This window comes from Limulus polyphemus, unplaced genomic scaffold (assembly GCF_000517525.1).
Source record: "Limulus polyphemus unplaced genomic scaffold, Limulus_polyphemus-2.1.2 Scaffold732, whole genome shotgun sequence".
Classification (NCBI taxonomy): Eukaryota; Metazoa; Arthropoda; class Merostomata; order Xiphosura; family Limulidae; genus Limulus; species Limulus polyphemus.
In genome coordinates this window covers 152,214-169,243 of record NW_013666342.1, presented here as the reverse complement: position 1 = coordinate 169,243, position 17,030 = coordinate 152,214, and the positions used below count along the sequence as shown (strand labels likewise).

Below are 17,030 nucleotides of genomic sequence, written 5' to 3'. Positions count from 1 at the left end.
CTATGCTAAATATACCATTTATGTGGAATTATGTGTGGAACTACTTAACATTCACACCAAAAGCTATGCTAAATATACCATTTTATGCAGAACTGTGTGTGGTACTACTTAATATTCATACCAAATGCTATGCTAAAGATACCTCTTTATGGGGAATTATGTGTGGAACTATTTAATATTCACACCAAAAGCTATGCTAAATTATGTGTGGAACTATTTAATATTCACACCAAAAGCTATGCTAAATTATGTGTGGAACTACTTAATATTCACACCAAAAGCTGTGCTAAATATACCTCTTTATGGGGAATTATGTGTGGAACTACTTAATATTCACACCAAAAGCTATGCTAAATATACATTTTTATGTGGAATTGTGTGTGGAACTACTTAATATTCACACCAAAAGCTATGCTAAATATACCTCTTTATGTGGAATTATGTGTGGAACTACTTAATATTCACACCAAAAGCTATGCTAAATATACCTCTTTATGTGGAATTATGTGTGGAACTACTTAATATTCACACCAAAAGCTATGCTAAATATACCTCTTTATGTGGAACTACTTAATATTCACACCAAAAGCTATGCTAAATATACCTCTTTATGTGGAATTATGTGTGGAACTCTCTGCATCAGGACCTGAGCAGCTTTCTTTCCTTTCTCCAAATCACTCATGAAGTTGCTTACACGGATATCTCTAAAACAGTTACAAAAATTGGACAGTACTGTAATAGTCACTACTTTAAGCTAATAAAAACCAGCACATATATCTTCTTTCTGTTATGAACAAATGTATACTCATCAATGCATATAAACTGTTTGTGGGTGAACTCTGATCCAACTGCATGGAAAATTGACTACAACAACTCATTTGGAAATGTAATTATTACATGAAAGACATAGCAGTTCTATTTTTTATCACAATGTCTAACTGATAACACTAGTTGTAATTACAAAGGATAGAATCATTTGTAAGCAAGGAAATTATTATAAAAATAAGCAACTAAAGTGGTCACAAAGATTTGATTTTTCATTCTTTCTGGATTTCAAATGCTAATCTTTTTTGTTTTTAAATGGATTGGATAAGCAGTGCTTTTAATAATTCACATAAATTTTTTCAATAATTTTTATTTTGTTTATATATACATCTGTGAAAGCAACTGCATGTTAGTGTAACAGTTACTGCTTCTGTAACGAACACAAATAAAAATACCCTTTCATATATATTATTACAAACTTGCTCTCATTAACATTAGCCTATAGTCATAAAATGAAACAAGAACACAAGCATGAAGATTGAACCAAACTTACAATTTCATTGTAACTGTTCAACCCAGAGTTTAATTCATCATACAGAAATAATAAAGTTTATCAAAGTTTATTTTTACATTAAACATTAAAAAAAAAAAGCTACATACTTTAATAGTCAATCAATGAGCAAACTTAAACTTAAACTGAACACGAGTTACTCACTTGATAAGCCAATGATCTGGAGAAGTATATGGACGTCGACAATCACGCTTGTACAGCAACATTAACAGCGTATGTGCTGAGTTGAGTAGATAATTACTGTTGTTGGTTTTTAGATCTATAAAGTAACCACTTCATTTTGGTATTAAGGATAACTTAAAACTGGAATATATATCTTACACAGATATTATAAATCTACAAACTGTAAACTTTTATATTAAATGTACAGGTGATTCATAATTGTACTTATTGAAAAACGTTTTTTGTATATATGATTAAACTTCAAATGCCCATTAAAAATGTATCAAAAGAGTACCAGTATTATACATCCTTCAGTTGTTCAGAACATAATTTTTAGACATGGTTTCCACTTTCATTTTCAGTAATTTTACTCACCAATTAAATTGTTCCACACCAGTTTGAAGACTAATTGGTTGAGAAAGGCAGAAATGGCAGTTAGTTCTTCTAGTTTGAAAGGTTTCTGTTGATCATACATCTCCATGTCATCCAGTATCCTAAAGTGATTATATCAGAAAAAAAAATGTTTCTGACACAAACCCATTTCTTGACCATTATACAGAATGAATGATATATATATATATATAACAAACTAATCATATGCTTTAAAGTTGAAGAACCACAAATGTACAAAAACTTCTAGATTTGTGTGTGTGTGTGTATGGAATTAAAATTACTTTTATTATTTGTGATATTCAGAGTCAAGGTGACGCTAAATGAACGGGTTACTTCAGATATTGTTACACCGTCATTGAATAACCTGGCTGAAAATATTTTGCAAACAAACTACACTTTGAATAAACATGTTCATACTGTTTATACTCAGTAATACAAAACTGTGCACTGTGGTATAAAGTTAGTGCATCACCAGCTAACATATCAGAACAGAAGTTAAATAACTGGAAGACTCACGTGATGAGATGAGTAGCACAGTCACAGAATAAAATAAGTATCTGCAATTCAGGTGTACATATCTTAGATGTGATAGCTAGATGATCAAGAAATGATTTTAGGCCTCCACCAGGTCCCAAACTACATATGAATTTCCACAGATTTGACAACACAATGTCTTGATAACACAGTCCTATAAATAATACAAAAACAACACATTTTGAAGTGTTCTGTGCGAACAACTGATAGTGCTTAACAAGTAAAAGATACGTTACAAACTGAAATTACTTAGAAGTAAACAAGTTTTTTTTTATGTTTATTATAGTGGGGCTGTTTGTTTATTATTTCAGTTAAAATGTAACTGAACTTAAGATTTAATTTAGAGATTGACGGTCGCTTACTAACATAATCCTGGCTAATCAGGTAGTCTACTTATACACGAACAAAGGAACCTAAATTACACATCATTCAGTAAGCCTAATGGCACAAACTGTGAATGTTTTGATATCCTGATTAATTTGCAAAGTACGAAATGTTACATTGATAATGCAGTGAATTTATGCTATCATTTTTTTCATACTTATGTGCAAATGCTTAAAGATTATAATTCTTTTTTAGTACTGACTCGGCAAAATATTCATATTTTAAATTACATCCCACTTTCCCACGAGCACTTGTTTTTCTTTTAACAGGTTCATAACTACCTTTAACATAAAACAATTAATTGTTAGGTTATTTATGCAAATTTGATATGGGTAATGTGCATACATTTTAACATTTCATAGGTATTCTTTAAGAGTAGGGCTGTTAATAACATGACAAAAAATGATATCTAAAATATAAAACTTAATTGTGTAATTAGAAAAGTGCTACATTAATGTAAACTATTGCAGATGATGATCTTATAATTCATATGCTATGTACAAAATTCATTCATTATATCATATTTGAAAATAAAAATCCTTAGATATTACCACAGTATTCCAACTTTTGCCAAAAAATACAGCTAATTGAGTCTAACCTGTTGGTTATTACTATTGCAAAAAAAACTGTTTTCAGTTTTACTGGAAGTACAACATTACATTTGAAGTAATCTGCTAAATGATTGGTATTTCACTGATATAGCTCTAGTGTTCACATGGCCAGATATTTTAACTATTTTCATGGCTTTATAAATCTGTTTTTCAGATTAATAACTCAGTCTCTTTAACTTTTTCATTACTAAAATTGAGGAAGAGGAATTTCCAGGAAAACAAATATGAAACCTAAAGGTTTTGAGAAGGCTTGACTAGGTAATGAAAAAAACTTTATTATAAATGTACGACGTTTCGACAAGATTTTGTCATCCTCAGGTACAAGTAGTTTACAGAGATACATGAGTATATATATATACAGTATAGAACAAAGAGATCACACGATCGAATATTGCTTCACAGTCTAATATAGGTATCTTGGTACCTCAGGGTGTTGATTTAGAATGAAACTGTTTTCTTCAATTAAGATAGCTTCTTTTACATTGCGTTTATTAATGTTAGGTTCTTTGTTTAAAATTACAGTGTTTTGTATGGATGTACTGTGGTTTTTTTGAGTTGCAATGGTGGTAAACATGGGAGGGTTTCTTATTATGTTCAGTATATTTGGTTTCCAATTTTCTACCTGTTTCTCCGATATAAAATTCTGGATAGTTATTGCATGTTATTTTATAAATGATGTTGTAATTGTGTGATTTTATGTAATTTTAGTTAATAATGATTTTAGTTTAGTGCCGGGACGGGACTTTCGGTGAATTTGACATCAACAGGAATTTTATATTTGATGGCAAGTTTTCTCCAAGTGTTGATTATTTTTGAGCCAATCTCAGGGATAAATGTAAAACCGCAGTGTAATGTTGTGTTGTTGTTTGGTGTATTAGTCTTAAATGTGTTTGTGAATTGAGTTTTGAGGATTTTTGTTCTGGTGGTCGTGTGGAAATATGAAACCTAAATGCCCCTTGAAAGCAATATTATTAAACAAAAATTAAAGAGCTCTTTTAGCATTTTTTCAAGAAACAGTCTATGTGTAACAATTAAGGTAAAGAGATGCTAGTCTACCAATTATGTGTTGAAAAGTCCAGTTCAAGATAATTTACAAACCATTCACAACAACAAGAATTAAAAAACAAAATCTGTAAAATACCTCCCTTGAAGTATTCATTGTGTGTAGACTTGCAAAGCTATGTTCCTGCCATAAACTAATTTTATTTTTTTATTGACAGCACCAAAATTAGCAGTATCTTTACATGGAACCTTAACAATTGCAAATTCTGTTTAGTTTTATTATACCCCTTCTATATTTAATTCTTACCAGTAAGAATGTCTAGTCTCATTTGTCTAAGTGTAGCTAGTGCTGTCTCATATAAACAACAAGACATTGCTACTATAGTCGTCTCTGGACTTCCAAGTCTTTTGTACTTAACCGAATTGGATCTTCCAGATGAAGCTCTCTCAAAGGCTTTCTTCAGTAAACCTTAAAGACAGAGGGAATGTATGAGATCTAACATACACACAGATATTTTGGATAACAATACTGAGAAGAAATCTTATGGCAATATTTAATTATGTTAAATATAACATATGCGAGATAAGTTGCCTACGTTTCAGAGATTGTGGCTTTCTCAAATATTTTACACAAAGTAATTCAATTTTAATATAACTTCATATTCCATATATTATTGTGGTAACAGTAATGAGATATTTCTAATCTCGGTGGTGAAGTTTATTATCATAATAAAGTTGATGTGGAAAAGCACAGTTAAGTCTTTAAAAATTCCCAGTTATAAACACTATATTGTGTATTGAACTTAAATGTGTTATGTAGAGATTTCCATATTTAACAAAACTTCTAGTAACAAGGCAGAAAGCCAGAAACAGTTTTGAAATCACCTACTCTGAGTTTTAATCACGTGAATTTTATAAACAATGATCTGAATTCAACTGAAATACAGATCAAGGAATAGATTTAGATAACATGCTCATACTATGAGTTTCAGTAATTACTCAGAATATAGACCTGAGCAAGGAGTTGCAGAACACGTACTAGTTGATCTATTTGGTGAGCTAGGTTGAGACGTTGTGGGAGTTGCCTCCACTGACCTTGTGGCTGCTAGACTCTCAAACAACCCAGCAAAGAGCATCTTGACAAAAGATCCACTCCACAGTAGTTGAAGTTGTATTTTTACATACACTAGTGACTCATGAAGACTAAAAACATAAAACATGAATACATGAGTTGCTGGTTGTCGGTAAAATTACACAGTTTATAAATATAATGATAACAAGATTAAATGTGTACCTTTTTTTTGTTCAACATAATTTCATTATTTTTGCTATATTCAAAAATAAGCCTGTTAAGTTTAATAATACCGAATATTTTGAAGAGATGGATTATGTAAAAAACAATTACTAAAAAACGTCTCCACATGGAAATGTAAAAGTCAGAACTAACACACAATTACTCGATAAACTATTAAAGCTGCTAAATTAGTTCTAGCCCACCTGAAGTCCTAATCTTACAGAATCAAAAGACATTTTAAACTTAAAAAGTGTAGGAGTTAATTATTTCTGTTTTTAATGTATAAAAAACATCCAAAATATTTCACATACTGTTGCTTTACTTATAATCTTTTTTATGAAAATCAAATGATACATTTCAGACAATTACGATATGAACTTAATACATTAAACACTCCCATTATTACAAAAACTCTTTGCTGTTGTATGACACTGGTCTAAACCTAATCCTCTGTTGAACTTAATAAATCTTGATATCACTTGTTTGTCCTTACAATAATCTTGTATTAATCCAGTATAGGTAAGTAGTGTGTTTATAATGCATATTGTAATGTTGGAAAGACCGTTGTAAGGATTGGGTTTGTTTTGTTTTGAATTCGGAGAAAGCTACATGAGGGTTATCTGCACTAGCCATCCCTAATTTAGCTGTGTAACATGATCTAAATTTTCTTGTTTTCCACAGGAATTCCAATTCATTTTTTTCCCTTTTGATAAATGCAGAAAATAATCACTAAGTATCTACCAAAGTTTTTCGCACATAATGTAATAAAATGAATTGCTTGTTTTGAATTTCATGCAAGGTTACATGAAGGCTATCTATGCTAGCCATCCCTAATTTAGAAATGAATGACTAGAAGGAAGGCAGCTAGTCATCACCACCCACCACCAACACTTGGGCTACTCTTTTACCAACAAATAGTGTGATTGTCCATCACATTATAATGCCCCCACAGCTGAAAGGGTGAGCATGTTTGGTGAGACAGGGACTCGAACTCACGACCCTCAGATTACAAGTCAAGTGCCCTAACCACCTGGCCAGGTAAAAGGACACATAAGAAAAAAATATTATTATATATGATATAATTACAACTTAATATATAATCAACAATATATATACTTTGACTTAAAAACAAACATTCTAGTAAAAGTTGTTTCTTTAGATGTCCTGAAACTTGTCAGTGAAATCTTAGAACTGTTGCTAAAGACAAAAATATAAAGATGTTTTATAAAGAAAAAAACATCTTAATAAAACAAACTACTTGAATAAAGTTTGACAAAGAAGGTAAGATAAATTTAGGAAGTCTTTTGTATAAAATTGACAATAGCTTATTAATTTTAGAAAAATTTTAAAACAGTAACTTGAATTTACAATTAAAATTTATAAATGATTAATTTCTAAACTTACAAGTTTAAAATGAGCAAAACTGTGTTTGTAACTTTTCACGGAACCTTTGGTAAGATCATTCAAGCCTTTAGCAATTTTAATGTTTAACTTTCCAGATACTTAGTATAAAGGGGTATTGTAATTTCTATAATATTCATTATTACTTAATCTACAAACATTTTCAAGGAAAAGTTCAATTTATAGTCTTATATATACAAAATACTTACATACCTAATTACAAGAGTTCTACTCAAAATATTACACTTAAATGGAACAACTTTGCTAATTGTTTTCAGTTCTCTAATAAAGCTATACTAAATTAATGTCACTTGATTTGCAGTTAAAACAATATTATCAATTAAACATAAATTAAAAAAACGAAAACATGTAGAACATTTTAAGCAATACAGACAGCATGATGATGATGCATTAATTTCAACCATACAGTTTATTAAAATTTTCAGTTAATTACATCCTAGTTCAGATAATACATATTGCTAACATAAGCACTTAAAAAATAAGTACCAAAACGAAATTTTATACAATGTGTTCAATTTAGGATCCATTATCATAAGAGGAACTTTTAATGTGCACTTACCCTCGATCTATTGTCTGAGCAAACCAACCCAAAATAGGATGCCAATGAGTCAAATTGGACTGTTTATTGACTACATATTTCTGGCAACTTTCAATCAGACGAGTGACAACATTCTGCAAACATAGAATTATACATAAGTAACATAATTCTTCTATAAGATGTGTTTAACAAATATCATGACAGAAAAAGTTTTGTAAGAATAATTTTGTTATTTAACTTTGTGAACACCATGTTTGTGTTGGAATATGTCCATAAATCTAATCTCAAATGTGTAGGAAAAAATCTAAAATTAATTACAGATCACATTTGTGCCTGTTAGAACTGTACATATAATACATCCGTGCAAAATAACAACATCAATTAATAAACAGTACACTGTATATTATAAACACATCAGATCTTAGACAAAAATCAAGTCAAAGTTAGAAAAACTTTAGAATAAACAAATCACTCGGAATGCACTTGTAATTTGGTAAACTTATAAGCCTATAACTATTAGAATATCCATTATAGATTATTCAACAGATTATCCTTCAAGTGATTTTTTTTTTAACATATGTGAATTATGGCTGTAACTGTTCTTCAGTTTTTGAAGACTACCATTTTTGCAACTTTGAGATGAATAGAAAATACATTTTATACAAATCTTCATCATTAATACAGCTCAATTTGGTTAAAAATTCAAAGAAAAATGACACGAGTACTTACAACAAAATCCAGGATATTTGGGGAAAGACTCTAAAATAAAGAAAATTAAAACAGCTTCAAAATGTTTAATTCTTATCAAACATTTCAGCATACATTTTGACCTTTGAAAATTTTTTTACCTACTCGGCACAACACACACAAATAATCATGTCTTGGGTTTTACACAGTTAGACGATGTCAAAACTTTAATAAAAACACCTATGAGAAATTAATGTGCTTGAGCTTATTAATGCTGTAGTTACACCTCAGTTGGTTTTTGCTATAATTAAAATAAAACAAAACACACACTTATTTTTTGTTTGGACTAACAATTTCCAACTGCTGAGCTATTTCTCTCCTAAAACACCTCAAATTTGGTCTATTTAATTCCATGAGTATTTTCATATTGATTATTGCATATGTTTCTTGTTATAATGCTTCCTAATCACGGACATTAAAACCAATCTACCACAACCAATTCTTCTTCTTTGATAGTTCAGAAAAGTTTGTACAATTTTCACCATATCTGTGGGACTAACTCAGTTTACTTATTATACAACAAACTGTTAAAAATTTAATATAGGTGCAGCAATGCATATTATATTCAAAATGTAATTTTAGGTTCTACTTCTCACAATTTTATCTAAAAGTTATTTTTCAACTATTATATATATTTACTAATGTTTCAAGCTTACAGTATTATTTTGTAAAACCTTTTAAGCCACTTACTAAGAATCACCATCAAATGTCTTTTACATAGTTGTTTAACTGAAGCTTTATGAAAAAAATAAATAAATAATATTACAGATGTGATCTATTGAAATAAACAAGCCTCAGTGTTAACGCTCATAATTCATGCAGAGAATTCATACCCTCAGTTTACAATTTTTCATAAAATTGTGAAAATTTAAGTAAGCTTTAAAATACAAGTTTCAAGAATTGGCAGCTTCATATACTTCTTTTAAGGATTTCAACTCATTTTATGAGAAATTTTAATTTTTCAATGCCTTGATGTGTGAAGCCTACCCTGAGGGCAAAATTGCACCACTGGATTAAAAAGATTATAGAAAATAAACTTAAAGTAATTTCTACACATACAGATTAAAACATTTTGAAGTTGAAATTTACTCCTTAAAATTTTTTTTTAGTTACTTAATTCTATATATAAAAATAAAGAAAATTACAAATTTTGATTTTAGACTGACTTCAGTAAGCTCTCAATGATATCGTTACTGGTTGAGAATTGCCAGAGTATGTCGCTCGTGGCTCTAAGGAAGAAAGTCATAATAGTTTTGAACAAAATAGCATTAATCTGTCCTCGTAACTTGAATACAAGTGTAGTTTTATCAATTTTTAGCCAATCACTGTTTCTCAAACTTGTTATCGTAGTGTGATGCCATTGTCTATATCTCAAATTCAAGAAGTCATAGGATACTGATCTAAACATGTCATAAAAGTTCTTTTTTCTGTTTGCTTGAACTGTAAAAAATATACCACTTTCAGTTCAGTAGCAATTTGCACAGAGGTAAGAAGAAAGTGTGAAATGCTTAATTTGGTGATATGTTGCTAGAAGATAAGTTACTAGTGAACAACTTCCACTACAATTTCTTTTAAAGCTTGCAAAAAGCTTGCTTTATCATTTCATACTTTATTTAATTATGATATGACAAGAAAATATTTTGTGGAACAAGATGAGGTAGGCTTAGTAAAATAATTTTGCTCTCAACCATATCAAGTTTAATTTCATTGACAAGGCTAGTGTGTTAAGCCTTGTTTGCATTAGTTTTATCAGCCTAAGAAACTACTGCAATGGGCAAAGAAAAACGTCAAAAAGAAATGTAAAAACAAATATATAAATAAGGTTTAAAAGTTATTATAAATACTACCAAATTTTGTACCTTGTTTTAAAAATCAAAACAAATATAAAATTCACAGTTCTTTATACAGAAGTTTAAAAGAATATAGGTAGATATAAAAACCAGTAATTAAGGTCTATGAGAAAGTTAACCATTTTAAATTGTTTCTTAAATAAAAACATCACAATAAATTTTTTAAAAGTTCAAAGTTACAAATTCATACAAATGTCACATATAAAAATAAAATAGTTTATCTGCCAAAGCTACATAATCTGTAGAAAGTAATTCTGAAGTTTCAAACTATTTCATTGAGGAGTTTTCTTCTTTCAATAAAATGAACTCATACAACGTGTGCATTGAATCAACACACCTGGGTCTCAAAAAAAAAAAAGAGTTAAAAGTATCAATTGCAAACAAAACCATGATTTCACACTGTGTATTATATTTTTAGTTTAACATCCACCACAACATACAACTGGATTGTATACTACTTTTCTACACTTTTATATTTATAATTTCTGCATAAAACCTGTTTTTTAAGATTCCTCTTCTCTAACGGTCACTCACAGGTTGGATGAGCTTACATCGTTTTTTTAAAGTATTAATATCTGTGCTGATGTGTGAATATTTTAGCTTTGTTTTCCATCTACATGAAAATATAAGATGTCTGATTTTTGTCAATCATACAATAAATAAATTTAAGAAAATTCTTTTTCTAACACTACTACATGTATTGAAATGTTTTTCATATCTATGTAGATCAATTGTATTAAAAAATACAAGAAATGTATAAACTAGCAAATAGTATCCAGGAACATGTACTTATTTCAATATTTGTACACTAATTACTCTTCACCACTATACTCAGATTCTACTTACCTCCAGATCTTTGTTTGCCAAGTTTATAAGATTTGCTAAGAAGAAAATAAGATAAAACCCCCATTATTTATGCTAACAGAAACAGACCATTTTGTTTTCATAAATGTAGATGATCAGTTGCTGGAAAAAAATGGAGCTATAATAGCCTTTTAAGCTAATTTTCAAGTTTAGTCATGGAAATATTTCATATTTTGAACATTTGTTAAGCCTTTTATACTAAAAACAAGTGGATTTTAATCTAATGATATAAATAATATTTCACTCACTAACACAAACGATAACAAAATAAGCAGCCACAAGTGTAACTAAGTACTTACTTAGTTTTGTTTTAACTTCAGAAAGACAGATTTAATTGGGTAACTTTCAATTTTATAATTTTCACTTAAACCAACACAATGACTCTACTTTATTTATTATTTGTTTATTTCAATTCCTGTCAAACATATAAATGGTGAAATGATATAATAAAAAACTTTAAACAAAATTTCTAATGGACCACTAGCGACTACACCTATTTAATCAAATTGAGTTTCAGCATTAATTTGAAAGTTATCTTTAATTAATTTTATATTCTAGCTTAAACATGTAAATATTATTAATTAATGAGACTGATGAATTAAAACTTAAAGCTCTTTATGCCAGTGAATGAGTTTTAAGTTTGGAGTTACCTCAAATCTGAAGGAACTAATGACAGCTTAATATAGTTTTTTTTTTACTTTTGATATAAATTTAAGTTTAAAACAAAAAGAGACATTTTTAAATTACAAATAATTTTTCATTTTGTTCAATTATTTTGCTTTTCATTTAGTTGATTTCAGCTTCAAAACACAACGTTGAACTGAGCAAAATTATTTTTGTTAAAGGAATCGTAATGTGCTCTATTTATTGGTTTATGATGTTAGATTTTCTTTCTTCACACAAACTAAACAGTATAAACTATAACTCAATAATGTATGTGGTAAACCTTATTACTAAAGCTTTAACAAGATTGTTCATTTACAGTACAAAAAATATGTGGCTTTCTCATGTTTTTCTTTTATCCAGTTTTCTTGACTTATTCCTTTACAGCAAATCTACCCTGATGTACTACAAGCTTAATAAATCCCCATAATAAATTGAACAATAAATATGTATATACATATGTAATTAGGGTTTGGAGTGGCAAATTAAAACTTTTCAACGATAACATATGCAATAAGTTTAAGTCTTTAATTAAAAAAAAATATATATAACAAACTAACTTAGAATACTGAAAAGCAGCCATTTTATTTGGTTTCATAAGCACAACACGTACCTAGTAGACAAAGGGCATAGCTGCCTTCAAGAGCATTAAAAATAACTCTGGTGTTCTGTTCAGTTGAGAGAAGCTGTAATGACTTCTTTAAAATATCATGATTCATCAAGAAAGTGACACACTGTTGATTAAAAAGTTAAGAATATTAGTCTTAAAAAGCTGTTGGAATGGAAACATTAACAATGTTCAAGTATTAATTCATTTAAAAACAATTCCTTATACTTAGAGAGGAAATGAAAAAACTGTCATTTCACATTTAAAACTCTGTACAAACTTTAGTGGAATACATAGAAATATTTTTTAAGAAAAAAACTTCAATATTGTTCTGTGTGATAAAATAATTCAAACTGTATAATACAGTAAATTTTATAAGTTTTTAAGACTGTGGTATCTCATGGATGACTAGCAAAGGAGAAAAGTTAGGTTTGGTAATTACTGGAGATTCTCAAATCTCGGGCTTGGTTGTATATTTCCCAATGAGTTGTGATAGTTGGTTCACAGAGAAAGAGATGGGACAAGACACAAATTTATACAAAGAACAAACTTTTAATGACAGCCTTATACTTTAATATACAAATAATAATGCACTACAACACAACAAACAGCAGGGCAAGTGATCTTGTATCTGTGCATAAAAAAAAAGAGTGTGGGACTAGAAAGAGCAAAAAAGACTTTAATAGACAAATGAACTCTTGCTGGTGCAGGTTCTTCCCTCCCTGTAACTTAATCTAGGATTTAACCTTTGTGAACTTGGATTTCACTACAAAATTATCTGTACTTTAAATACAAACCTAAGATCCACTATCTTGTGAAGGAACTCGTATATGGTTTGGTCATGATGAATGTAAACAACCTAATTAAATTACAGGCAAAAACCAAGTGGTGCCCACACAAATAAGAAAGAAAGTTAACTAATGTCAAGAGAGGAATAGTTCTTGGAGTGTAAAACAATAGAAAAATATACTAAATTGAAAGAGAGAACTGTACAGTACTTTCATACAAATAGAAGCTAGGGAAAAACTGTAAAAATATTGTTTTAGTCATATGTCAAAATCTCCAATACTCTGTGTAAATACTGCATAAAATTGTTAGGCCAAATCTCTGTAAGATCTACGTCACATCTGCTTTCATCTCTGATACTATATGTGAACACTATGCAAAATTTTTGTAATCCTTATGTCAAATCTCTGCAAGATCTACGTTACATTTGCTCTCCTAAGCCTCAACACTGTTTTAAATATGTCAATAAACTCTCAAATTCTTGACACATAAAAAAGTGATTGTTGCTTGTTAAATCAGCTGGCCAAGGGCAGTGAAGATCAAGGTCAAGTCCACATGCATCTATTATCTGATTCACTGACAAAAATAACTCAGCTTGTTAATTAAAAACAAGGATTTTATTACCATAATAGAATCAGACAAACTGGTTACTTAATCTTCAGTTAAATTATTTCATCCCTTAATGAAAGTGAAAGTTAGAAACTTATCTGAACATTGTTGGGTTCTATCTTGTGAACTATGAAAAACAACATAATTTTGAAAATTTTTACTTTTTAACTAAAGGGGTGGAAACTTATGGTACATTCTGGTACTACAAGATTGTTTAAAATGTATTTTATGCTAGAAGATCTTACCTCGGGTGATATGTTGGTTAAATGGTACACAAAAGCTGGTATTGACAGAATGTGAAGAAGGAACAAGTTCATGTAGTTGTTGGAGAACTGATATGCTGTAAGTGTCCTAAACATAGAAATAAAATTATAGTGATAATAATCCTCTAAAACCTCATATTCACTTACAATTTAAAACTTTTATGAAAAACAAATATTTTCACTTCAACTTCTAATTTTCAACATCACCAATTTTGTCTAATCAGAACCCTTGGCTACAATTTTATAATAACCTGCATGTTTTATCTGTAGCACATTTCAATTTTGAAAATGCACAAATTAAATCCCAGCAGACTAACAAAACAAAAACCAAGAAGACAGTCTGAAGAGAAGATCCTGAAATTCAGAATACAATTCACTGCCTTTACAATCACAATTAATAATTTGCAGGGTCATAAAGTTGACCAAATAGGAATATGTCTTTGAGAGTCAGTTTTTTCGCATGTTTCAAGACACACCAGAAGCCAAATTGCTAATCAAGCAATACTTTAAAAAAATTACCAAATACATACAAAAAATTTTATTTTCATGATAAACTAGAAATAGGATAATCATTCTCCATACATATATTATTACTATATTATAATTAATTTTTAGAAAAAATGTTTGTAAAACATTTACTTAGATATAATATTGAGAAGAAAAATTAATCGTTTCCCATCATGTGATGGTCATTCAGATTGTTTGTTAATGAATCAAACTAGAGTGACTACTTTAGAAATTTTAAGTTGTGTCATGTTTACAGAAGTACTGTTTTCTATGCTATAAAAATATACTTACAAGTATTTTTCTATCAACAAGTGAAACAACACTCTGAAACACAAGAACTGCACTGTTTCAAATAATGAAACATGTTTGTGAATAATTGTCACTGATGGACAATGCATATCATTTAATGCCTTGAATCATGTAAGAAACATGTTAATCTCCACATAAATAGAAAGGATTTATTACATAGCGATCACTCTAAAAAAATGTATCTAAATACAGATAATTCCAGTTTCATACAAGAAACATAGTAGAGTTAGAATGCTACATGTAGATCTTGACAAACGATGTACAAAAAACCTTCACTAGCCTTAATGATAGATTGCAAACTGCTAGCAGTGCTGCACGTTTCAATGTGGGTTTCGAACGTACTAGGCCTTTGTAAAGAAGCTTTTGGAGACTCGCATACATTCCTTTTGTTACCAAGTGACCCATAACATTATTACAAAGCTGGTTCATGGCTGGTTTCAAGGACTCTCCTGAAAGAAAATAAAAATTAAATGCAACCTTAAATAAGTAGAAAAGTAGATGTAAGGTTTAAACAAACACAAGTTTCAGAAAATTGTGTTAAAGGAAAATAAAAAACATTAACAAATACATATGAAGAACGACATGAGAGTTTAAATGTTATATTAAAGAGAACCCATTAAATATTAACATATCTTAACATAAAAACAAAGAAGACAGCACAATGTCTTCCAACTAACACGGTACACATTTTTATATGTGGTATTTTATTTTAACAGAGGGACACAATTTTAAGACAATACAAAATGACAGTTATACTTACGTGACTTTTCTTTCAATATTTTCCAAGTAGCAGTATTAGTAAATGTTACCAACATGTGTAGATACAACATCATCGATTTTGTATCTCTGGACACTTCAGGCTGTAATAATAAAAGTAATAACATCACAACTATAATGATATCACTAGCTCTATTTAATAAAATCTGATTTAAGAATAAAGTATTTCTAAACTACCTAAACAGTACTACAAGTATTTAGAGCTGTGTTTTTCTATTAATTAAAACATATGTAGATGTCTGATAATAAACAAGATTATGACACTCGTGATATACAACACTGTTTATTAACAAAAAGGAAACATAAATAAATAAATGTTTATCTATGTCTCCTTTTTGTTAATAAACAATGTTATATGTCATAAGTGTCGTAATCTTGTTTATTATCAAACTTTGTTTTCCTTCAAACACATCGATTGCTAATGTCTATGGAAAAAAAATTGATGTGGCTGTGAAAAAGGTAAAAAACTCAATAACCTAAAATTCTATACATAAACAGATGTATATAAATGAATCCAGACAAAGCTCTAAATGACCAATTCAATTCTCATCACACTCAGGGTAAATGTCAAAATTACTCCCAGTTCTTTAGTTAAACAAGCTAACTAGTCCAGTCTACATTTGATAATGTGTGTACCAGTGAAACCATGGTTGTAATAAAGGAAATAATGGTCTTTATTGTCCTCAATTCTGTAAAATATACCCTTTCAGTGAGTCATGTGGACTGAAGCTGTACGTACTTCATTGGCAACTTAAGGTTTTGGCTCATTCAAATGTGATCACTTATAAAAAAAATGTAGAAACGTTACCATATAATAGTTGTTGTTGAAGTGGCTAATATTATACCTTATTCACTTTATTCTTTAATTTGTACAGGAGTTTACTACCACCTACCTTTGAAATAAAGACTAAATTTGACAAATTAGAGGCTGAATTTGATTGAAATACAAGCTATTTTTAGGGAATTCTCTCTTGCAGAGATGCTATATTATAATTAGTTAAGTCCTACACAACTAAATATGAGTATATCTTTTAAATATTGTTGTTTCCCAGTTTCTACCTAACAGTCTAGCATGATGATTCTTACCTTGTAACTAAGAATATTCATGTGTCACTGGCAAGATGAGTGCATGCTTCAAGGCACATGTATGACAGCTACTACTACAACTACAAACTGAACTTTGCATATTAAATGAAGAGCAAATATACTTTTTTTTAAACAGGCTCTTTACACAATTATACAGGTTTCTAAAGGTTAAGCTTTTGTAAAACAGGTTTCTTAAACAAGCTCACAGTTAGGATCTGCCTTTTCAATTTTTGGCTTGTTGCTGGTGGTTTGATTCCACTGTCTTCCCGTCCATGACCTACCCTTT

General features: G+C 29.5%; 1 protein-coding gene across 2 annotated transcripts in view; it reads right to left on the bottom strand.

Annotated features, from left to right (window-relative positions):
* LOC106460234 (ubiquitin-protein ligase E3B-like) overlaps window positions 1-17,030 on the bottom strand; it is a 45,699-nt gene that overhangs the window by 11,799 nt on the left and 16,870 nt on the right. Inside the window, exons 7-19 of one of the 2 annotated variants that reach the window (XM_022386901.1) lie at window positions 15,642-15,741; window positions 15,162-15,330; window positions 14,048-14,153; window positions 12,414-12,534; window positions 11,120-11,154; window positions 8,406-8,435; window positions 7,698-7,810; window positions 5,435-5,625; window positions 4,730-4,891; window positions 2,408-2,579; window positions 1,874-1,992; window positions 1,481-1,595; window positions 605-704 (exon numbers count right to left, since the gene is read on the bottom strand). In XM_022386901.1, coding sequence (XP_022242609.1) covers window positions 605-704; window positions 1,481-1,595; window positions 1,874-1,992; window positions 2,408-2,579; window positions 4,730-4,891; window positions 5,435-5,625; window positions 7,698-7,810; window positions 8,406-8,435; window positions 11,120-11,154; window positions 12,414-12,534; window positions 14,048-14,153; window positions 15,162-15,330; window positions 15,642-15,741 — 1,533 coding nt within the window. The remainder of the gene's footprint in view (window positions 1-604; window positions 705-1,480; window positions 1,596-1,873; window positions 1,993-2,407; window positions 2,580-4,729; window positions 4,892-5,434; window positions 5,626-7,697; window positions 7,811-8,405; window positions 8,436-11,119; window positions 11,155-12,413; window positions 12,535-14,047; window positions 14,154-15,161; window positions 15,331-15,641; window positions 15,742-17,030) is intronic. The other variant, XM_022386902.1, reaches the window with a different exon arrangement.